The sequence below is a fragment of the Myotis daubentonii genome, chromosome 15, assembly GCF_963259705.1.
Source record: "Myotis daubentonii chromosome 15, mMyoDau2.1, whole genome shotgun sequence".
Classification (NCBI taxonomy): Eukaryota; Metazoa; Chordata; class Mammalia; order Chiroptera; family Vespertilionidae; genus Myotis; species Myotis daubentonii.
The window spans coordinates 9,043,533-9,066,028 of record NC_081854.1 but is presented as its reverse complement, the minus strand read 5'-3'; the positions used below and the strand labels follow the sequence as shown (position 1 = coordinate 9,066,028).

General features: G+C 60.2%; 2 protein-coding genes across 2 annotated transcripts in view; one reads left to right on the top strand and one right to left on the bottom strand.

Moving 5' to 3' along the window:
* Positions 1-2,621: 2,621 nt before the first annotated feature.
* KDELR1 (KDEL endoplasmic reticulum protein retention receptor 1) lies at positions 2,622-10,690 on the bottom strand. The gene is made up of 5 exons (XM_059665950.1): positions 10,415-10,690; positions 9,706-9,806; positions 9,365-9,523; positions 4,552-4,804; positions 2,622-3,337 (listed from the first exon to the last, which is right to left on the bottom strand). Exons 1-5 carry the CDS (start codon positions 10,503-10,505, stop codon positions 3,303-3,305), a joined length of 639 nt encoding a protein of 212 aa, XP_059521933.1. The 5' UTR covers positions 10,506-10,690; the 3' UTR covers positions 2,622-3,302.
* Positions 10,691-13,916: 3,226 nt separating this feature from the next.
* The window catches only part of GRIN2D (glutamate ionotropic receptor NMDA type subunit 2D), a 43,636-nt gene continuing 35,056 nt past the window's right edge, over positions 13,917-22,496 (top strand). The window contains exons 1-3 of the mRNA XM_059665969.1: positions 13,917-14,393; positions 17,445-17,935; positions 21,712-22,331. Of these exons, the coding sequence (XP_059521952.1) occupies positions 17,471-17,935; positions 21,712-22,331 (1,085 nt within the window). The 5' untranslated portion in view covers positions 13,917-14,393; positions 17,445-17,470. The remainder of the gene's footprint in view (positions 14,394-17,444; positions 17,936-21,711; positions 22,332-22,496) is intronic.

The window sequence follows — 22,496 nt, the reverse complement described above, 5'->3', positions numbered from 1 at the left end:
TCACCCCGCAGAGGGTTTCTGAAAACAGCCTCTGTCCTCATGTCTGGGCCTCACTGGCTCCTGGAGCGGCCAGGGGTGGGAGAAACCCAACAAGGTCACCCCGGGGTCACCCCCGGGGTCCCTACCACCTCCGGGTCCCTCCATCTGGGCACCACCATGATAGCTGCACATTAGAGGTGGGGACAGGAGAGGGACGTCGCTCCTCAGGTTAGCCATGGAGGGGGCAGCTGAGGAAGTTCAAGTTCAGAGAGAGCGCTGAGAGTCGGTCAACCATGGGACCAGCCCTGTTGGGACCCCAAAGCCCAAGCCCTTTCACTCCCTCCAGCGACAAGGGACCCAAGTCAAAAGCCGGCTGCGGAGGAGTCGGTAAGGGAACAGGGTGGTGAGTCTGTGACTGGGGTCAGGGAGGGGGGATCCTTATCTTCAAATATTTGGAGGATTGTTGGGGAAGAGGGAGTGGTTTTATCGAGAATCCCAAGCTCACGGAGGACTCACACACCGGCCACAAAATGCTCCTGTGTGTAGGACCAAAAAGGTAACCCCAGTGGGTGAGGCAGCCAGTAAGTGCATGGGGGTGGGGCCGTGTCGAGGAGGGGAGCCCTCACTCAGCACCCACACTCGGCGCCATGGCCTGGGGTGCCTAGAGCAGCACTGGCCCATTGAATATAATGGGAGCCACAGGGCGTGGAATTTTTTTTTTAAATATGTTTTTATTGCTTTCAGAGAGGAAGGGAGAGGGAGAGATAGGAACATCAATGATGAGAGAGAATCATTGATCAGCTGCCTCCTGCATGTCCCCCACGGGGGATCGAGCCCCAAACCCAGGCAGATGCCCTAGCCACCAATCGAACCGTGATCTCTTGGTTCACAGGTCGACACTCAACCACTGAGCAACACCAGCCGGGCAGGGCATGGAATTTTAAATAGAAAAGTAGAACAAGTGAAGTGAATTTTCATATATTTTATTTAACCCAGTATATCCAAAATATTATTTCAACATGTCATCAGTATAAAAAATTCCCCGATATCTTACATTCTCTCATACCGAGCTTTCGAAATCCTTTGCGTATTTTACATCTCAGTTTGGACCCGCCCCATTTCAAGTGCTGATGATCACGTGTCGCTGATGGCCACCACATTGGACCACGCAGCTAGAACCTTCTGGTCTTTCCAGAACAATCGGACATTATGCGAGCTTTTTTCATGTCATGCCGGCCAAACAAACACACCCACACGAGAGTCACGCACGGCGGCCTGCAGAGCGTCCGTTCGCAAACTGGACAAAGGGATGCGAGCTGTGGGGGGTCAGAGGTGGGCTCCCTGGTCGCTGTGTGAGGTTTCCTGCGCGGCAGGCCCCGTGCTCAGTTCTGGGGGTACAGAACAGGGCGGTCCCCGTGGGCATGGGGAGACGTGGCAGAGGTGGCGCGGAGGGCAGGGAGGATCCGGGCTCTCGGCCTCACTGTGCGGCCAGCTGGATAAGCCGGGACGTCTCACCTAGCTTATCTGGGCCCGATCTGTGCTGGCTGGAACTCGAGGGACTGGGACCCATGAGAGTGACGGCTTCCAGGCCCCACGCATTCAAAGAGGTGCGGCTCCCAGCCCCAAACCACCCTCGCAGCCCTGTCCCCGCCGCCCCGTCACCTTGTCTCCCAGGCTTCTGGGCAACATTCCTCTGAACAGGAGGCCCCTCGGCTTAAAAGGAAGAAAGACACGAACAGTTGAAATACCCCACAGCAGTGAGTAAACACAGGCTCAGCGTGAGGAAGCCGGCACAGACCCCCTCTGCCACCCGCCCTCCAGGCCTCGGTTTCCCCCTCCAGTGCCCGCTTCAGGGGTGCTGAGGGCCCAGTGGGCTCCTCCGTGAAACCCACGTGGCCGGGCACTAGCAAAACGCTCCGGGCCGGCTGCTACCGCCTGCTGAAGCTTCCGGAGCCATCCTCCGGAGCCCTGGGGCGGCGAGGGGTCTCAGCAGGCGTCTAGGGAGTCTGAAGCCGGGGGCCCGACCCCCAAAGCTTCCGAGGGCCAGGCAGGGAAGGCAAAGGAAGGGGACAGGCCAGAGGTCCCGCCCATCTGGAGGGAGGCGTGGAAAACAGCCCCCTTTTAGCTCCACAAACAAAACCAGAAAATGACAGGTCAGGCCGATAATGAACAGCAAGGACCCTCGCTCGGCCAAGCCCTGGGCCTGGGCGGGAAGCTCGTCCCCATCCATTCAGCCCAGCCAGCTGCTGCCGCCCGAAGGGAGGACCAGGCATCGTCACTGACGGATTTCTTTCAAGAGAAGCCAGAAATTCCGATTTTCATGTGAAACTCTGCTTTTTAAAGACTGGCAACTGATCCCTTTTTTTTTTTTTTTTTTTTGGTCAGAAACAGAATGGCTCCATAAAATGCCAGATGAGGGTGGGACGGGGCTGCCTGGTGGGTGGCCTCCCCAGGCCCCCTGTAACCCTCAGGTTCGGGGGAACAGCCAGGGAAGTTCTGCGCTACGACAGGAGGAATCTTGGGGGCTTTTTCTCCAAAACATCTTCCCCCGTGAGGACTTGGGGTACAGCAGACGCAGACGGGGCCTGGGGCGGGCCCCCACAAACGCCAGAGAGAGGGCAAGGAGTAGCAAAAGAGAGGCATCATTTTCCTCGGTTTATTTCAAGAGAACAAAGAATCAACCATCCATTCTGTACAAAAAACATGGTGGCAGAGTCACGGTGACCCTGGAGCCAGCCCCCTAAATGCCCAAAAAACGAGGACCAGACTAAAAACCCCCAACTCTGGGGGAAATTATGAAAAATCAGGGCGGACCATTCCTCCCCTCCGCCTGTCCCCAGCCCAGAGTTTGGGGGGCAGGCGCTGTGTCCTGGGTGGGAGGTGGGGGGTCGGGAAGGCCGTGTAGGGAGATTTAGTGTTTGGCAAACAGTGGGGCTGGGAGTAGGGTCTGGAAGGGAGCTAAGGGGCTTGGGAGAGAGAAAAGATCTCCCCCCCCTGCGCCCCCCCCCCCCAAATACAGAATACTTGAAACGGTTTATAAAAATCAGGGCCAGAGAGTAGAAGAGAAAGGAGTCATCAGAATCAAAAACTAAATCGTGGAAAGATTTTTTTTTTTCTTCTCTAAAAGGCAAAAAACTACAAACAGCCCAGGTCCTGAGCGTCCCCAAGTCTTGGGTCCTCCACCGCCCCCCCCGGAACCCGGCAGGAGGAAGGTGGGGAGTGGGGAAAAGTTGGTTCTTAAAAAAGTCACCCCTGGACAGGAAGGCTCTTCGTCTCCCATCACCGTCCTCCGCTGCCAGGGAGAGGGATGGCGAGGACCAGGGCTACGCCGGCAAACTCAGCTTCTTCCCCTTCAGAACTGCGAGGAGAGAGGGGGGGGGGCGGGCATCACCACGGGCCGCTCGCAGGGACGGCCTCCCACACCCAGAGCCGGACGCTGGGCTGGACAGAGATGCCAGGAGGGTTGGCCCAGGACCCTGGATTATAAACTGGGGAAAGGGGTCTGAATCCCTGGGGGGGGGGTGCGGGGACCCCAGCCTCGTCCGAGGGGCTGAGCAGTGGTCTCCCTGGGGTCCCCATTTCTGCTCGTGGGGAGTCCTCCTCCCCCAGCCTTGAAGGACTCTGGCTGGAGGCCCTGGCTATCTGGAGAGGGAGCGGGGGTCAGGGTGTGGCGGGGCTGGCCGGGGAGCCCAGCCGGAACCCCGAGGGTCCCAGGCTGCCTCCACTGTCCTCCTGCCCGCTCTCTCCTTCACACCGACTGGTGCCCGATTCCTCAGGTCTCTGCTTTCATCATCTCCAGCAAGAGGCCGCCCCTGAGGCACCCCCCATGTAAAGGGGCCCCTCACCCGCCACAGCTGCTCACACCCCTGGCGTCTTTCTGCTGTAACTCTCCACGCTCCTGGCAATCACCGCCTTTACCTGTTCATTCACCATCTCCCCCAACTAGAATTATAAGGGGAGGCGAGGGAGGGGAGCACCTCATCCACCCTTTTTCCTACTGTTGCACAGAAAGTGCTCAATAAATTTCTTGGTTGAATGAATGAATTGATTGATCAATCAACCAATCGATGTTAGTGGGCCTGAGTTCCCTGAGGGTGAGATAGAGATCAATGAACAAAGATGAGGCCCTCCTTTCTCTAAGCGCTGCTGGGACTGGGGACCTGGGAATTCCAGATTTTTTTAGGGAGTGAGACTGACATCCTATGGATCTGGGATTCCAGGGCAGGCGGAGGGCTTCAGACAAATTGCAAGAGAGGAAAAGTCAGAGGCCACCTTGCCCCCCTCTCTGTCCTGTCTCCTCTTCCCAAAATGCTCCCGGGCTGGGGAGGGGGGCCCGCCTGGTCTCCGTGTGGTCCCAGCAGGAAGCCCCTGTGTGTGAGAAGGCGACCCCCCCCCCCCCGCCCCGCCCCGCTGCCTCGCTATCTCCCCTCGGAGACGTAGGGGCCGAGGAGAGCAACTCCGTGGTCCTTAGGGAGGCCAGGGCTGGAAGGCTGAATTCCTACAAGGGCGGGGGGCCTGGGTCCCCAGGGCCTGAGAGAGGAGGCCGCCCCGCCCCCCCCCCCCCCCAGCTACCTTTGGTGATGTAGAGGTAGAAGAAGTCGCAGTAGAGGACCGTCTGGACCAGGCCGGCCACGATGGCGATGAGATCAAAGAAGCCCTCGAAGTAATAGCGCCAGATCCAGTTGAAGAGGTAGAGCGTGCGGTAGACGCCCAGCGCGAACAGGTAGTGGCTGGTGATGGTCTCCGCCTCGCCCGTCTTGCTCACCATGAAGAGCTGCGGCAGGATGGCCACGGACTCCAGGTAGATGGAGAAAGTCCAGAGGATCTGCCGGGCGGGGGAGACACAGGCGCAGGCGGGGATGCGGGGGAGAGCGGACAGCAATGCCTACCAGCACGCCCTCTGCGCCAGACCGCGCCTGGCCCACGCCACGGGTACTCTCACCTCCTCCCCCACAACCCGGGCTGGAGCGGCTGCTGTGAGCGCCCCCTTCCCAGAGCGGGGAAGAGGCTTGCCCAAGCCCACGCAGCCCGTCAGGGGCAGAGCGGACCCGGAGCCCGCTCCCAGTCGGTGCCCGTGAGCACTTGACAGTTGTGCCTCTCCAAAGGCAGCCCAGGGTGCACCTCGGCCCTGAGACGCCCCTTCTATGAGACTTTGGGCAAGAGGCCCAGGTCCTCCGAGCCTCCGCCTATCTCTGAAATGGAGATGATTTTTCCTGCCCGGTAGGGGTGACATTCTAGGTACGATCTTTAGGGGCAAAAATCAGACTGTGTCACTTCCTGGCTGAAAACCATCCAGGAGCTTGCGGGCCGGCGGGGCTCAGAGGTGGAGCGTCAACCTATGCACCAGGAGGTCACAGTTCGATTCCCAGTCAGGGCACATGCCTGGGCTGCGGGCTCGATCCCAGTGGGGGGCGTGCCGGAGGCAGCCAATGAATGATTCTCTCTCATCACTGATGTTGCTATCTCTCACTCCCTCTCCCTTCCTCTCTGAAATCAATAAAAATATATTTTAAAATAAAAATATATTTAAGAAAACAACCACCCATCCAGTCGTTACTTCTTTCTTTTTTTTTTTTAATATATTTTATTGATTTTTTTTACAGAGAGGAAAGGAGAAGGATAGAGCGTTAGAAACATTGATGAGAGAGAAACATTGATGAGCTGCCTCCTGCACACCCCCTACTGGGGATATGCCCGCAACCAAGGTACATGCCCTTGACAGGATTTGAACCCGGGACCCTTCAGTCCGCAGGCCGACTCTCCATCCACTGAGCCAAACCGGTTAGGGCAGTGGTTACTTCTTATCACAACCAGAATAAAATCCAAATCTAAGCTGGGTCTTCAAGGCCCTCCCCGACCCAGCCTCATCTCCTGCTCCCTTCCCGAGATCTCTGGGCTGCAGCCAGGCCCTCTATCTGGCCCTCCAACACGCAGGCTCCTTCCCGCCACAGGACCTTTGCACTTGCGACTCCCTCAGCTCTGCCTCTTCCGCCTCCTTCCGGGCTCAGCTCACCAGTCACCTCCTGGGAGAGGCCTTCCCTGACCATCGTCCCCCCAGGACTGGCACATCACCCATCTTATCTTTCCTGGCAGCGCTCACCAGAATGTGAGTCATGAGGCTCAGATCCTTCATCTTGTTCACCCCATGACCCACCCCTGGCACAGTGCCTGGCACATATTCGATGCCTGGGTGAATGGGTGAGGGAACGGGAGTCAGCTCCGAGTGCCTGCCAGGGGCCACTATTTAGGGACCAGCGACAGCCATCACTCGTGAGCAGGACAGGGCACCCTGGGAAGGGGACGAAGACCCTGCCGACATCGGTCAGCCCCCTTTCCGTCCTCCCAACCTGACAGTCCACCTGGGGTAAGGTGTGATCCGCAGACACACTGAGACCTCCCCGCAGAGAACAAGGCCCGGTGGCAGGTACGGCTCCTCCTCAGCTGTTTCGGTTTATGGGAGGGGAGTGGGGAACATCAGGACATACTCATAACGTGTGCTCATAGAGCACTTGGCATGCGGCACTGCTCCCCGAACCTTGCAGGTATTCATGGGCTGCTGCCTTCACCCTATGAGGTAAGTCCCTTTTTTTTTCTTAATAAATTTTTTAAATATATTTTATTGATTTTTTTACAGAGAGGAAGGGAGAGGGATCGAGTAAGAAACATCGATGAGAGAGAAACATCAATCAGCTGCCTCCTGCACACTCCCTACTGGGGATGTGCCCGCAACCAAGGTACATGCCCTTGACCGGAATCAAACCTGGGACCCTTGAGTCCGCAGGCCGACACTCTATCCACTGAGCCAAACCGGTTAGGGCGGTAAGTTCCTTTCTTATCCCCATTATACAGATGAGACTGAGGCCCAAGGCTGCACAGCTAAAGTGTGAGTAGAGCCCAGACAGTGTTGCTCAGCGGTTGAGCGTCGACTCATGAACCAGGAGGTCACGGTTCGATTCTGGTCAGGGCACATGCTGGGTGGCGGGCTCGACCCCCAGTGTGGGGCGTGCAGGAGGCAGCCAATCAGATCAGGGATTCTCTCTCATCATTGGTGTTTCTAACCCTCTCTCCCCCTTGCTTCCTCTATAAGTCAATAAAAATAGTAACTTTGGCCAAAAAAAAATTATTTTTTAAAAAATATTTTTATTTATTTCAGAGAGGAAGGGAGAGGGAGAAAGAGACAGAAACATAAATGAGAAAGAATCATTGATCAGTTGCTTCCTGCATGCCCCACACTGGGGATCAAGCCCACAACCTGGGCATGTGCCCTTGACTGGAATCGAACCTGGGACCCTTCAGTCTGCAGGCTAATGCTCTATCCACTGAGCCAAACCAGCTCGGGCTATTTTTTTAATTAAATAAATAAAATGTGGTAGATTCCTCTCCAGAGAGCTGGACTCTGGGGCTTGCTCCTATAATCGCTCAGAATCCTCCAGCAAGGCTCTCACAAGTCAGCTTAGTGGAGGCTCTTAGAAAAGTTACAATTAAATTGGTGCACACCCAATTGTTAGCCCTTGGGACTAGAATCATAGCATAGGGGGAGATGGGAGGTCACGTTTTTATCATGTTTATTTTTAACCTATTCATGACGTCTGAGCTTTTAAAAAATATAATTTAAAAATCATTTTTGAGCCTGCAGGAGGACTTGGGTTTAAATCCTGTAAGCTCTCTCCTGAGCCTCGCCTTAGTTCTCCAAAAAAATGGGGGTGAGGATGTCCGCTTTCCCAGGCAGCTGAGGGGTCCGACTGGATGATGGCATATTTAGAGTGGCCAGCATGGAGCTGGGCACACAGTCGGTGCCAAAACCTTGCACAAGTGAACTCCCCCCCTCGGAATGAAACCAACAAACAAACAAAAAAACTGGCCTGGATTCTGATCTGGCCTCTTCTACCTGGAGCAAGCCCCACCGCCTCTACCAGCCTCAGCCTCCCGGTCTGCAAAATGGGCACAGGCTGGGTGAGCGCTCCCAGCAAGGTGGTGGCGGTGATGTGTTTGCGAAGTCCAGGGCCTGCAGCCAAGCCCGGGGTTCCTACCCCAGCACGGTGCCGCCTCCCTCTGACATTTCGGGGACCTGTGGGCCAAAGTCACCCTCTGCCCGATTTGTCTGGCCTGCAGGGTACTTTAGAAATATATTTTGGCCCTAACCGGTTTGGCTCAGTGGATAGAGCGTCGGCCTGCGGACTGAAAGGTCCCAGGTTCGATTCCGGTCAAGGGCATGTACCTGGGTTGCGGGCACATCCCCAGTGGGGGGTGTGCAGGAAGCAGCTAGCTGATCGATGTTTCTCTCCCATCGATGTTCCTGACTCTCTATCTCTCTCCCTTCCTCTCTGTAAAAAATCAATAAAATACAGAAATATATTTTGAATCTGTATTTAAAACATATAGATCTCGCAGGAAAACTCCTGAATTGTAGCTGCTGTTGAAAACATCAGCCCACCTGGCCGCTCAGGGCCAGCTTTCTCCAAGGCAGGGGTGAGGCTGGGGGAGGACGGGCTGCTCTGAATTTGACGCCTGCCAGGCCTCAGGGCCCGGGAGAGCACAGACTTCACACAAGCCCTCCCCAAACTCCTCCCAGGAATCTGCACACGTGCCACCAAAATGCCACGGAACACAAGCATGACAGCTGGCGTTTAGGAGTACAAGTATCAACCTGGTCCCAGACGTTTCAGTCACTGAAGAAACATTAACACGGAACTTCCTACCTCGCGCCAGACACTGTGCTCTACCGATTCCAACCCCTCATCAGAGCCTCTGACGTAGGAACCGATCCTCCCCATTTTACAGACAAGAAAACTGAGGCGCGGAGAAACTGCCTCGCCCAAAGTCCCACGGCTGCTGAGTGGGCTTCGAATCCCCCCTCTCTGGTTCTAGAGGCCACGCGTTTCACCCCTGGGCGATGCGGTATAACCTCAGTAAATCCTCACATGACCTGCTAACTTTATAAATCAGAAAATCGAGGCACGGAGAGGTCAAGGCATATGCCCAAGGTCACGCTAATCGAAAGTTGCAGATCTGGAATCCCAACCCAAGCAGCCCAGCTCCCCAGCCCCTGTTCCCAATGTCTGGGCTGTTCCCTAGGCTGTTGACCTTGGACGAGAGTCAGTCAGACTCCTTAAGCCTCGGTTTCCTCATCTGTACCATGAGGCCGCTGTGAAAAGCAATGGGTCAATGCACACGAAGTACTTAGAGCAGCGAGCGCTGCTGCTGTTGCCTTAACATCACCCGATTCCAGAGCCCATGCCCCGAACTTAGTCCTGAAATAAGGAAGTTTGAGCAAATCCTGCAGAAGGAAGGCTGTGCGGGACCACTGACCATAGCTGTTCTGCCACAACCCCCCCGACACCCACCCACCTCCCACTACTGGGCCCGGCCCTCCCAGGCAGCCTACCTCTAGCGGGGTAAAGTCGTGGTTGACCAGGAATGCCAGGATAGCTGTGGGCACAACGAGAAACTCCACCCGGAAGGTGTCGTGGTTCCCGTCGTAAGTGGCTTTGAACTTGCTGTAGATCATCCAGACTGTGGTGAAGGAGCAGGCGATATAGACCACCTGTCGAGGGGACGAGGAGGGTGCTTCAGCCCGCAGCTCCTGCACCCCCCTGGGCTGGGGCCCGGGAGCCTGCACCCCCAGCCCCAGGGATCTCAGCCCCTGTCACCTCCTCCCTCCAATCCAGAAGCCGGGGGCCCCAGGCTCCCCCTCAGGAGGGCCCAGCAGGTGGGGCCGAGCCTCACCTTCATGCACGTGTTGTAGAGGGAGATGTAGTTGGTGAAAAGGTCCAGGTAGCGGGCAGTGAAGACCACGGCAAACAGGACCTGGCTCTTCCCTGAAATCCCTGCGGTGCAGACAGAGTGGGGGCGTCGGGGTGGGCTGCACAGGACACCCCCAGGCCGAGCCGGAGCAGCCCCGGAGCGCAGCCGTCCCGGGAGGCCTGCCCTGCCCGCCCCGCCGGGAGCAGAGCCCTTTCCCGGCCCACAGCCAGGGGGCAGCCGGCCCCAGAGCTACTCCAGCCCGAGGCTCCGTCCCGGGCTAGGCCTCACGGCCCCCTCCGGCCCCCGCAGGGTCCCCCCAGGTCCAGGCTCCAGGTGGGGCCTCGGGAGAACCCCACTTGACCTCAGTGGCCCCCAGAACCGGCCGCCTCCCTCCCGCTCCCTTCCTGGCCGCCAGGGTCCACGTCACCAACTCGCAGCCACCTCCCTGCGGGCCACGGCTCCCCGCACCCGGGCCGCCCGCGGTGGGGCTGGGGGAGGCGGCACGGGGTGCCCGGAGCCTCCCCCGCCAAGATGCACGCACCCCCAGTCTGGGGGGGGAGCGAGCTGACCCCCCGGTGACCCCGGACCTGGAAGGGGGGGACCCCCAGCGAGCGGGAGGGGGAGGGACCCGTCCCCCGATTGCCTCCCAGCCCTTCCCCGCGCCCCACTCCGGCTCCCGCGGGCGTCTCACCGGCACACGAGCGGGACTTCCAGATTTTGAGCAAAAGCAAGATGATGGCTAGAAGGTGGGAGAGGTCTCCCAGGAATCGGAAGAGATTCATGGCTGGGGGGGCTCTGGCTGGGCTGGAGGGGGGCTGCCCCCCGGGGCTGCGGTTCCGGCCGGGCGGCTGGGCGGGAGGACGGGAGAGGGGCCCTGGGTGGGCTCCGCTCCTGGAGGGGGGCTCTGGGAGGGGGAGCCGAGGCGGGAGCGGGCGGCGGAGCCGGAGCTGGGAAGAGGGACGAGGGCGGGAGGGGGCGGGCCCGGGCGGGGAGGCTCCGCCCCCGGGGGCGGAGTCCCGGCTCTCGGGCGCCCCCTACCGGCGCCCGCCGGCGGCCGTGAATGCACCCCCAGGGCCGCCTCCTGGATGATCGTGGCGGGGTCCCTGGGATCTGAGACCCCCCAAATCTGGCAGCTGCTCCCCTGGGCCAGTGGTCGGCAAACTCATGAGTCAACAGAGCCAAATAGCAACAGGACAACGGTTGAAATTCCTTTTGAGAGCCAATATTTTTAAACTTAAACTATACGGGTAGGTACATTGTTATTAACTTCCTTAGGGTACTCCTAAGCTGGCCTTTGCTAAAAACGTCCTCAATTGGAGGGGTGGACCTCAGCCAACGTACCCCCACTTCTAAGGCCACTTCAACATAGACTCGCCCAGGCCGAAAACCGACTTCTGCGCATGGGCCACGAAGTTCCAATCGCACTGTAAGTGGGCGCCGCACGTGGTATTTTGTGGAAGAGCCACACTCAAGAAGCCAAAGAGCCGCATGTGGCTGGGGGCCGCGGTTTGCCCACCACTGCCCTAGGGCCTAGGCCAGTGATGGCGGACCTTTTGAGCTCGGCGTGTCAGCATTTTGAAAAACCCTAACTCTGGTGCCGTGTCACGTATAGAAATTTTTTTGATATTTGCAACCATAGTAAAACAAAGACTTATATTTTTGATATTTATTTTATATATTTAAACGCCATTTAACAAAGAAAAATGAACCCGAAAAAATGAGTTCGCGTGTCACCTCTGACCCGCGTGTCATAGGTTCGCCGTCCTAGGCGGTCTGTACTCCGCGCCTGCCCTCGACAGCGATTAGGGAGGCTGACCTCTGAGCTTTAAAAATCCTGGACAGAGGCCCAGAGGCTGGCTTTTCACGGGCCTCAAGTTCGAATCCACCCAAAAGGACAAGAAAGCAGCCCCCAGCACCTCCCTCACACCCAGGAGTACGGGACCTAGCCCCCCTTCCTAAGGGTCGACCATCCACCTCCACCTCAACCATCTTGTGTTATGAGCACCCTCGACCCAGGAATCTAGGGGCACAATGCCTGGCCCCCCTCTGAGGCCCACAAACGCAGGCCCCGGTCTCTTCTTTTTCAATAACATAAGCCTTCACCCCTGCTCTCCCGGACCCTGGAGTCAGCAGCAGCCCACAGCCCTGGCTCCAGCCCCAAATGCGGAATTGCCCCTCACACACACACACACACACACACACACACACACACACACACACTCCTCAAGAGCCCAGGTGTTCTGTGCCACACTCCACCCCAACACCTTATAGAGGTGCTGGGCCCAGGCTCTCTAGCAGGGCAGGGGGTGGGGGGGCTGGGCAGCTGGCCTAGGGGGAGGGAGAGGGGGGTGGAGCTGGGCAGCTGGCCTGGGCAGTGGGGGGCAGTGGGTGGGGGGGATCTGCCAGGCTGTGTCTACTAGCGGGTAAATGCTGCTTTCCTCTGATGTTTGAGTACCCACAGGTGATGCAGGCCTAGGCCCCTCAATAAAAGAAGGGGTACAGAGGTACGGTTTCCTCAGAGGGATGGATACACATCCATGAGCCTTGGACTAGTGGACACCTGAGGGGGTCAAGTTGTCTGAGTGCTGAAAAGGGACTCAAGCCAGGAGGAGGGGGCCTAGATTACTGGGTCCCAGTGGAGAAGGAACCAGGGGCCTGGACTCCTGGGTCTGAGGGAGGAGGGCTGGGGGCCTGGACCCCTGGGTCTGAGGGAGGAGGGGCTGGGGACCTGGACTCCTGGGTCTGAGGGAGGAGGGCTGGGGGCCTGGACCCCTGGGTCTGAGGGAGGAGGGAGCTGGGGGCCTGGACCCCTGGGTCTGAGGGAGGAGGGAGCTGGGGGCCTGGACCCCTGGGTCTGAGGGAGGAGGGGCTGGGGGCCTGGACCCCTGGGTCTGAGGGAGGAGGATTGGTGGCCTGGACTCCTGGGTCTGAGGGAGGAGGGTTGGTGGCCTGGACTCCTGGGTCTGAGGGAGGAGGGCTGGGGGCCTGGACTCCTGGCCTGACGGAGACCTACTTTGCAGGCCTGGCCTTGTACCTCCACACCCGCCGAAAGCTGGGATCGGAGCCCCAAGTCAGGGGGTGGCCTCCTGCCCCTCCAGCCTCCAAGTGGGAGGGAGCCGGGCCCGAAGTCGGGGTCCCAGGCTGATATCTCAGCGCCAGATTCTGAGTCCCGGCCTCCCCCCACGCTGTCCCCCCCTCCGCGCCCCTCCTCCCGTTTTATCTGCGGCCCCTCACTCTCTGGCCCCGGGAGGAAGGCAGGGGCTGGGAGCTGGGCTGGGGGGCAGCCCCGGCCCCCGCCCCGGCAGGAGGAGGGGTCCCCAGGGAGGCCGAGGGGGGGACTGTGGCTCTCCCGGCAGGGGCAGACGGGGACTGCATATTAATCGCATCCCGAGTGAGTGTGTGTGTGCGAGAGCGGAGCGAGCGTGCGGGTCCCTCCCGCTCCGGCTGCTCCGAGCCGCGGCCGCCGCCACCCTCGCCCGCCCGCCCGCAGCCTCCCTCGGCCCCGGCGCCGGCCCCCGGCTGGGGGGTTGGGGGGGTCGGCCTGGGTGGGTCCGCCCGGCCCCCAGGGGTCTCTCGTGCAGCGGCTCTTGCCGGGTGAGCATCGGTGGGTCCGGGATCGGGCTGGGCTGGTGGAGGGGGGGTGTGTCTGCAAGGGCTGCGGCGGCGGGAGGGGGGGAGGGAGGGAGGGAGGGTCCGTCTGTCTGTCTGTCTGTGCCGACCCTGAGCCGCCTGCGTGGGTGTCGTGGGCCCCCCCCACCCCCGTTTCCTCCCAGCAGCCCCCAAACCCGAATGGATGGTGTGTACCTGGGCTCGGTGCCTCCCGCCTGCGTCCGGCCGGGCGTCTGGCGTTCCCGGCCGCCTGTGTCCCGCTGTCTGTCGCACAGCCCCTGACGGCAGCGGCGGCCGGACCCCGGTGTGTGTGTGTGTGTGTGTGTGTGCGTGTGCGCGCGTGTGGAAGGGAATCCCAGGGAGGTGAGGCTGTGTGTGTGCTCCTGCCCGGGTTTCAGAGTCGGGGCGCCAGGGGGCGGGGGTCTGGAGGCGGCCGAGCGGAGAAGGGCAAGCGGTGCCCCGCAGACACGCAGCCTCCCGCCCCTCGCGCCGACACACACGCCGGCCGCGGGCTCCAGAGGTGACCCAGACAGACAGACAGACAGACAGACAGACAGACACAGACGCTGAGGTGGGGGGGGGGGGGCGCCGAGGGCACAAAGGAGGGGGGCGCGAATGAGCCAAGGAGAGGCGGGACTGGACACATGGACAGGGGGGAGGAGCCGGGGCTGAGGCCGCGGAGGGGGGCACCCCGGTGGGCGGAGGAGGGGGGATCCCCACGGGGTCCGGGCGGCGAGAGGACACCCCGACAGCCTCCGCAATGTCCGGGGCCCAACTTCCAGCGCAACATGTGTAGCGGCGGCGTCCTCGCCTAGGCGCCCGGTCGGGGTGGCCGCAACCTTGGGGGACAGACAGGGCAGGACGGACCTGGGAAGAGCGAGAGCCGAGCCAGGGACGAGCCGAGGTGCCCGCCGCCCGCCGCCGCCGCCGCCGCCGCCGCCGCCGCCCCGGGGCCTGCCCCCCGCGGCTCCCGAGCCCTCCGCGGAATCTGCGGGTCGCTGGACTCCGGGTTCCGGTCTTAGCCCCCCGCATTCCCCCCGACAGAACAGGGTCATGAAAAGGTAAGTCCGGGGGTCGGGGATGCAGCAGGGGTGGGGGGACGGGGACCCCCAGATCTAGGGCAGGGAAAGTTGGCCTCGGGCCTCAGGGAAGGAGGGGGTTGCACAGTGGTCTTGGCCCCCCACCCCACCCCCAGCTCCCTTGTCCCTTGGGGACTCTTCTCTGTCCTCTCTGAGTCCCTATTCCCTGGTCGCTACCCCTCAGACTTCCTAACCCCCCCCCATTTCTCTGACACTTCGCTCCCCCTCCCCAGCCCCACCTACCTGACACCCCAGAGGCTGTCCCCCGTCTCCCCATCTCCCCTTCCCTCTGCACACCCTGTCCGCATCCCTCTCCCCCTTCGCTGGCCTGGCCCTCTCCCTCTCTCCGCCCGCTCTCCCCTCCCTTCTCAGAGCTATGAGTCTGCTATTAATACCCCTGACAAGGACCTTGAGGGCGTCCAGGCCCGCACCCCTCGCCCCAGGCTGCCACCCCTCCCTCAGGGTTCCAGAGGACCCTCCCAGCCTCTGGGCACGGGGCTGGGGAGGGGAGAGGAGGGTGCTGTAGGTGCAGGAACGGGGAGGCAAGCCGTCTGCAGCAGGACGCGAGGGGAGGGCGGGCTGTTGATCCAAGTGGCCTCTCCTGTCTTCTGTGATGGATTTTGGGGAGGGGGGGTGATGGGGGTAGGGGCGCCCCAGGAATCTCTGGCACCCTCCTCCTCCTCAGCTGGGGGTCAGGCTATGCTGTAGACAGGATGAGTTGGGCAATGGGGGAGCCTGGAGCTGGGGGTGCCCGGGATGTGGGGACTGATAGGATTTGAGACAAAAGGGGGTCCCTGAGGCAGGAGAGGGCTCTGGGCCTGGACGCCTGGTTCCTGGGCATGGAGGCTGGGCACCTGGACCCCTGAGGCCAGGCCGGAGGGAGCCGGGCCTCCTGGGTCCTGGGAACGGTCGGGGCTGAGCCGCTCTCCTGGGTGCTGGCAGGAGGGAGCCCAGGCCAGGACTCCGGAGCCTGTTGGAGAAGTTGGAGGGGAGGGCTTCTGGTCTGAGGGGGGAGGGGGCTGGCTCAGTCTCCCCCGTCCCTGACAGGGCTGTGGGCAGGGCTCTCTTTGGCCTCGTGGGGATGAGACTGGGGGCCCCTGGGGGTGCAGCTTCTGGGGATCGGGCCTCGAGTCCCCTGAGCCTGGGGGTACCGCATCTCGGCCCCCAGGGCTGGGAGACTGCCCTCTGAACCCATGGGGGAGCGGACTGAGCACCAAGGCTCCTCAGAAGGGCGGGGCTGGAGCTGCCCTCCTGGGCCTCAGTGGGGAGCAGGACCCTGGGGACCCCCGAGGGCAGAGGCGGGGGGTGGGGGGGTGGGGGGTTGGTCTGAGAGGCAGAGGAGGGGCTGAGGGGTGAGCAGCCACCAGGAATGGAGGAGAGCGAAGTGTTAACCCCGCGGAGGCCAGGCCACAGCTGTGGGTTATTTTGGGGTGGGGGGGCGCTATTCTGAGCACTGATTGAGCCAGCTGCTCGGGGAAGGGCAGAGGAGAAGAGGGACATGGGGAGCGAGGATTTGGGAGGGCCAGGCATGCTAGGAGCCCCCACCGCCCCCCCTTCCTGGGAGGACAGTGACCCAGGATCTCTGGGAAGCTGGGTGAGGTGGGGGTGGGGGGGCCTCTGGGCCGGGGAGGGGGCTGTGGGCCTCTCCCCCACTCCAGCTATCAGTGGGGTAGACAGGCCTGTGCTACCATGGCAACCGGACAGGAGCCTGATTGACAGCCAAGATAGAACCCTCCCCTGTCTGGACCCTCACCCCTGCAGGAAGCCCCTAGTAGCTGTCATTCCTCTCTGGGAACCAGGGGTCCAGCCCCCCCCCCCCCCCATGCCCGCCTCCCTCGGACCCAGAAGCCAGGAGGCTGGGCTCCTAGCCCGCCCACCCCAGGCAGCTAGCATTCAACAGGGGACACCACGGGCAGGAAGGCTCTATTTCCTCTCATTTACAAAATTGCTCTGGGCTGGGAGCCAGGGACCCCTGTCCCCCAGCTCCCCACAGCTGTGCCCCCCCCCAACCCCACCGCCACCCTGGGCCATCATTCTGTCTAGCTCTGAGAATGGGGGGAGGGGGGATAGGGGCAGGATTAAGGGGACACTTGTGGGCTGGGGGCTGCGTGGCTGGGTGAGGGGTGAGGTCAGGCATCCTAAGGAGAGAATGCCCCACTAATTTTTTCTTCTCTTTCTCTTCCCCCCACACACCTGACCCCCTTTCCCTGTCTCATCTTTGTCTTCATTTTTGATCCCTCTGCCACTCTCCCTTTCATGTCTGTGCTGGGCACCTCCCCGGCGGGGGTCTTGATCTCGGCCTTGCCTCGCTATTTCTGTCTTCCTGTTTTCTGTCTGCTCTGCCCGCCTCCTCCCTCCATCTCTGGTCCTGCCTGGTTCTCCATCACTTGTGGGTGCTCGTCCCTTGGTGGCTGTGGGGTCTCTGTCTTCCTCCGTGTCTTTTCCCGTCTTCCTCGCTCTGTCCAACTTTCTCCTCTCTCTCGTCTCCTCTCTCCTGCCTCCCTTCATCCATCCATCCATCCCTGCCTCTCTCCTTGGCGCCCTACTATTCCTCCCCATTTGTCACTCCGTCTTATCTCCCCACCTCATCTCCCTGCCTCGCCCTCTGAGCCCCTCTGTCCCTGACCTTCCATCTCTCTCCTTATTTCTGTCGCGCTCTCTCCGGGACTATCTCTCCATGGTTTGCATCTCTCTTCCCATCTCCCTGGCTCGCTCTCTCGCTCTCTCTCTCTCTGCTCCCATTTTGATCCCATCTCTGTGGGTCTGTTTCCCGTCTGTCCTGCCTCGTGATCCTCCCCATCCCTACCTTGTCTCTCTTCCCCGCCTCTGTCTCCCCACTCTTCCTCCGATCACTGCACCTCTCCCTCCCTCCATCTCCTCTTCGTGCATCTCTCTCTGTATCTCGTCTCCCTGTCTCTGTCTTCCCACCGCCGTGTCTCTCTGATTTGTGTCTATTCTTCTGCTCCCGGTGTCTCCCCGTCTCTGTGTGCCCCCCCTCCTTGCTCCCGGTTCCCTCCTCGGCCGGGAGCTCAGAGGCCGCCCGGCGGGGCCCGCAGGCGATGCGCGGAGCCGGTGGCCCCGGCGGCCCTCGGGGCCCCGCTAAGATGCTGCTGCTGCTGGCGCTGGCCTGCGCCAGCCCGTTCCCGGAGGAGGCGCCGGGGCCGGGCGGGGCCGCCGGGCCCGGCGGGGGCGCCGGCGGGGCGCGGCCGCTCAACGTGGCGCTCGTGTTCTCGGGCCCCGCGTACGCTACGGAGGCGGCCCGCCTGGGCCCGGCGGTGGCGGCGGCCGTGCGCAGCCCGGGCCTGGACGTGCGGCCGGTGGCGCTGGTGCTCAACGGCTCGGACCCGCGCAGCCTCGTGCTGCAGCTCTGCGACCTGCTGTCGGGGCTGCGCGTGCACGGCGTCGTCTTCGAGGACGACTCCCGCGCGCCCGCCGTCGCGCCCATCCTCGACTTCCTCTCGGCGCAGACCTCGCTGCCCATCGTGGCCGTGCACGGCGGCGCCGCGCTCGTGCTCACGCCCAAGGTGCGCGCGCCCTGGGGCGGGGCCAGGTGATGGGGGCGGGGCCAGATGCTGAGGGCGGGGCCAGTAGTGGGCGGGGCCTCTGGAGGGCGGGGCTTGGGGCAGGGCCCGTCCTAAGGGTCAGCTTCTGGGACCAGTCGGGGCAGATGGTAGGGGGTCAGGTCTCGGTGAGGGTGGGGCTGCCTTGGAGGGGCGTGGTCTGTAGGATGAGCGTGGGGCGCTGGGGGGACAAGTGATGGAGAACCAGACCCTAGAAGTGGGGTCTGAGAGAGGCCAGTCAAGGGGCGGGTTGAGGATTCTGCAGAAGAGGTGAGTCAAGGGACGGGGCAGGACCTGGGGAAGGGGAGGGACCGGCCAGGAAGGGGCGGGACGGAACGACAAGAGACCGGCCCGACGTGGCGAGATCTGAGGGAGGGGTGGGATCTGGAATCAGTGAGGGAGGAGTCACTTGGAAAGGAATGGGGTTCAGAAAGGGGTGAGGTCTAGCGAGGAGGCGGGAGCCAGGAAGGCAGGGACAGGGACCAGGAAAGACGGGTTATCAGGACAGGGAGGCTCGCCCGGCCGAGCTCGGGGTCTAGAGATTTAGGTAGAAGGACGGAGCCGTCGGTGGAAGGAGGATGAGGAAGGGAGGAGCCATTAGTGGGACATGGGCTGCGCAGGTAGAGCCTTGGAGCAAGTGAGTGGGTTTCAGGGCGTGGGCAGCCAGTGAGGGGGCAGGGCTCTCTGGTGAGAGGTGAGCCTAGGGCAGCGGTTCGCAACCTGGGGGTCGAACGACCCTTTCACAGGGGTCGCCTAAGACCATCGGAAAACACATATATAATTACATATTGTTTTTGTGATTAATCACTATGCTTTAATTATGTTCAATTTGTAACCATGAAAAGACATCCTGCATATCAGATATTTACATGGTGATTCATAACAGTTAGCAAAATTACAGTGATGAAGTAGCAACGAAAATAATTTTCTGGTTGGGGGTCACCACAACATGAGGAACTGTATTAAAGGGCCGCGGCATGAGGAAGGTTGAGAACCGCTGCACTAGGAGGTGCAGAGAAGGGGCGGGGCCTATTCAGGAGTGGAGCCAATGTGACAGAGGATAGCGCCACCTGAGTGGGTGGAGCCTAAATCTCCGCCCGCCCCCAGCTGTGAGGGTGGGTGGCTTTGTGACTAGATTACTATTGCATGCTGGGACTCATAGTTCTCTCCTGTCTAGAGCATTCTGGGAAAGGCCTCTGTCCAACTTGCTGCTGGTCTTTGGCCTGGAGCTGTCCACAGATTTGTGGGCAGATCACCTTCAAGGTGAACTTACAACTTCCTGGCTGCCCCCTCATGACAGACCAAGAGGTGTGGTCCTTCGTGCCTCCATTGCTGAGAAGCATGATCTGCTCTGTTTATTGTCTCTTGGGTGCTCTGGCCTCAGTGTATACCCATCCCCTTCTGGGAAATGTAGTCCCTCGGTGTCTTCGGATGAAGTAAAGAGTGGTCCTCCTAGCTCCATCCGTGCCCCCATTGAATGCTGGGAACGTGGTCCCTTCAGCACCCCTCTACCTGCATAGGGCGAGGTCCTTTCAGGGTTTCATTTGGTGCTGGGAGACCTCATCCCCTCAGGACAACTGCCGTCTCCCCTGCACATATAACCACAGGCGCACACCTAGGAGTGAGTCCACTTGCTCTTCTCATGGCTTTACTGGAAGATTTATTAAAGGCTGGTCCTGTGCCAGGGATGTTTTAGGTTCTGGAGAATACCATTGTAAAGGGATATATATAGTCCCTGCTCACAGAGCTTGCATTCTAATGGGGAGACAAAGACAAAGGCAAAAAAGGACAGAAACAAATAATGCAATAAAATCTGTCCTGGAAGAAAGCAACAGGATATTGTAATGACCGAGATGGGGTTTCGATAGATGCCAGTCGGAGAAGGCCTCCCTGAGATGGTGACAACGCGAGGTAACAGCCAATTTGAATAGGCATAGGTGGCCAGCGGCTACCATGTTGGAAAGCCCCTGAAGCAGAAAGGAGCTTGATGTGTTTGAGAAAGAGCAGAGAGGTGCGGGTGCTGGGAAATGAGGTCAGAGAGGCCATGGGGCCCAGCTCCTGCAGGGCCTTGCGGGCCACAGAGACGGCTTTGGCTTTGGCTGTGAGATAGAATTGCTGGAAGCTTTTCAACCAAGAAGGGAAACAATCCAATTAATATTTTGCAAAGATCACTCTGGCTGCTGTCTGGGGAACGGACTGGAAGATCCAAGAATGGAAGCCGGGATGGGTTGGGAAGCTGTTGTCATGGTCTAAGCAAGACAGTGGTGACAGTGGGGGAGTGTGGCAGGGGCAGTGATGGGGAGTGGACAGGGAGCCGGGAAGACTGGAGATGGCCCGGATGTGGGCATGAGGGAAAGAGAGAGAAAGGATGATTTAGCTTCCAAGCCTGGGCAGCTGGGTGAGTAAGGAAAAGACAGGGAACAGGTCGGAGGTGAGGGAAAGATCCAGAATTCTGTTTCTGACATGTTAATTTTGAGGAGCTGCTTGGAAATCCAAGGGGAGATGTTGAATAGAAAGTTTCGTGCAGAGCTCACAGGGGAGGGGGTGACTGAAGACTGGAGTCACCAACACCTCCAGCACCGTCCGACAGAACTTTCTGCAGTGAAGGTGGCCTGCAGCCGCTCTGTCCAAAACGGTAGCCACTAGCCATGCGTGGGTGTTGGACACGTGGTTAGCGCTTCAGGGAACCAAATTTTAGTGAAATAAAATTGGAATAGTCATAGCTGGCTAGTGGCTACCATATTGGCTAGTGCAAGAAAGAGATTGTGTTTAAACCCATGGGTATGGATGAGATCACCAGGGAGGGGGGACATGGAAGGAAAGAGGAGACCAGGGCACTCCTGACTGAGGAAGAGCGTCCAGCAAAGGAAACAGAGACGGGGACAGGGAAATAGAAGGGCAAGTCCACTCTGCACAGCTTCTTCCCGTTGGGAGGGACAGGACTTCCAGCACCCTCGTTGCATGCTGGGAGATGTGGTCCTTCTCAGTGTCTTCTGGGACTTGTAGTTCCCTCACTGCTGGCGTATTCCTTACGGTCATGTTACTCCTCTAACAGCTAAATCCCTACATCTCCGTGGCTCACCCCAATAAAAGGTATTTCTTACTCATGTAAAATCCAAACAGGTGTTCCAAGTGGTGACTTAGGGACCCGGGCTCTTCCCTGGGACCTCTGTAATCCCCTAGGGCCGTGGTCGGCAAACTGCGGCTCGCGAGCCACATGCGGCTCTTTGGCCCCTTGAGCGTGCCTCCTCCTAAGCCTTAGGAGTACCCTGGTTAAGTTAATAACAATGTACCTACCTCTATAGTTTAAGTTTAAAAAATTTGGCTCTCAAAAGAAATTTCAGTCGTTGTACTGTTGATATTTGGCTCTGTAGACTCATGAGTGTGCCGTCCTCAGAGAGGGAGGAAATAAGGAGCATGGGGGAGAGTTTGAATGGATGAGCCCAGAATGAGCTCCGTCATGGGGCTGAACCTCACCCAGGTCTCGCCCTTGACCCTCCATGAAAAGGAGCCGGGTTGGAACAGCTAGTCAGTCTGTCATATTGAGAGCCGTGACCCCCCCCCCCCCCCCGGGCGGTGGCCGGGAGGTGTGTCCTTTTATCAGCTTCTGGGCAATGAGGTCCCCTCTCGACCCCTGGGAGCCGTGATCCCCTGGTGGGTGGCTGACGGCTCCTTATGGGCTCCTGGGAGCTGTGGTCTCCACATCCAGAGGCCTGACACCCCCCCTCTTCTCCCCGCAGGAGAAGGGCTCCACCTTCCTGCAGCTGGGCTCCTCCACAGAGCAGCAGCTCCAGGTCATCTTCGAGGTGCTGGAGGAATACGACTGGACGTCCTTCGTAGCCGTGACCACACGTGCCCCTGGCCACCGCGCCTTCCTATCCTACATCGAGGTGCTGACCGATGGCAGCCTGGTGGGCTGGGAGCACCGCGGGGCGCTGACGCTGGACCCCGGGGCGGGTGAGGCCGTGCTGAGCGCCCAGCTCCGCAGCCTCAGCGCACAGATCCGCCTGCTCTTCTGTGCCCGCGAGGAGGCCGAGCCTGTGTTCCGGGCAGCCGAGGAAGCTGGCCTCACGGGGCCTGGCTACGTCTGGTTCATAGTGGGGCCCCAGCTGGCCGGAGGTGGGGGCTCCGGCGGCCCTGGAGAGCCCCTCCTTCTGCCAGGAGGCACCCCGCTGCCTGCCGGGCTGTTTGCAGTGCGCTCTGCTGGCTGGAGGGATGACCTGGCCCGGCGGGTGGCAGCTGGCGTGGCCGTGGTGGCCAGAGGTGCCCAGGCCCTGCTGCGTGACTATGGCTTCCTGCCCGAGCTCGGCCATGACTGTCGTGCCCAGAACCGGACCCATCGAGGGGAGAGTCTGCATAGGTGAGTGGGGCAGGGGTGGGAGGGGTGTGGGAAGACTCCGAGCCTGATACAGGGTCCCTGCCTGAATGCTGTCAGATGGGTCACGTCTTCTCTGAACTTCACTTTCCTTTTCTGTAAAGGGAGGGGTGCAATTGAGTAATCGGGTCCCCTTTCTGCGGTTCAATC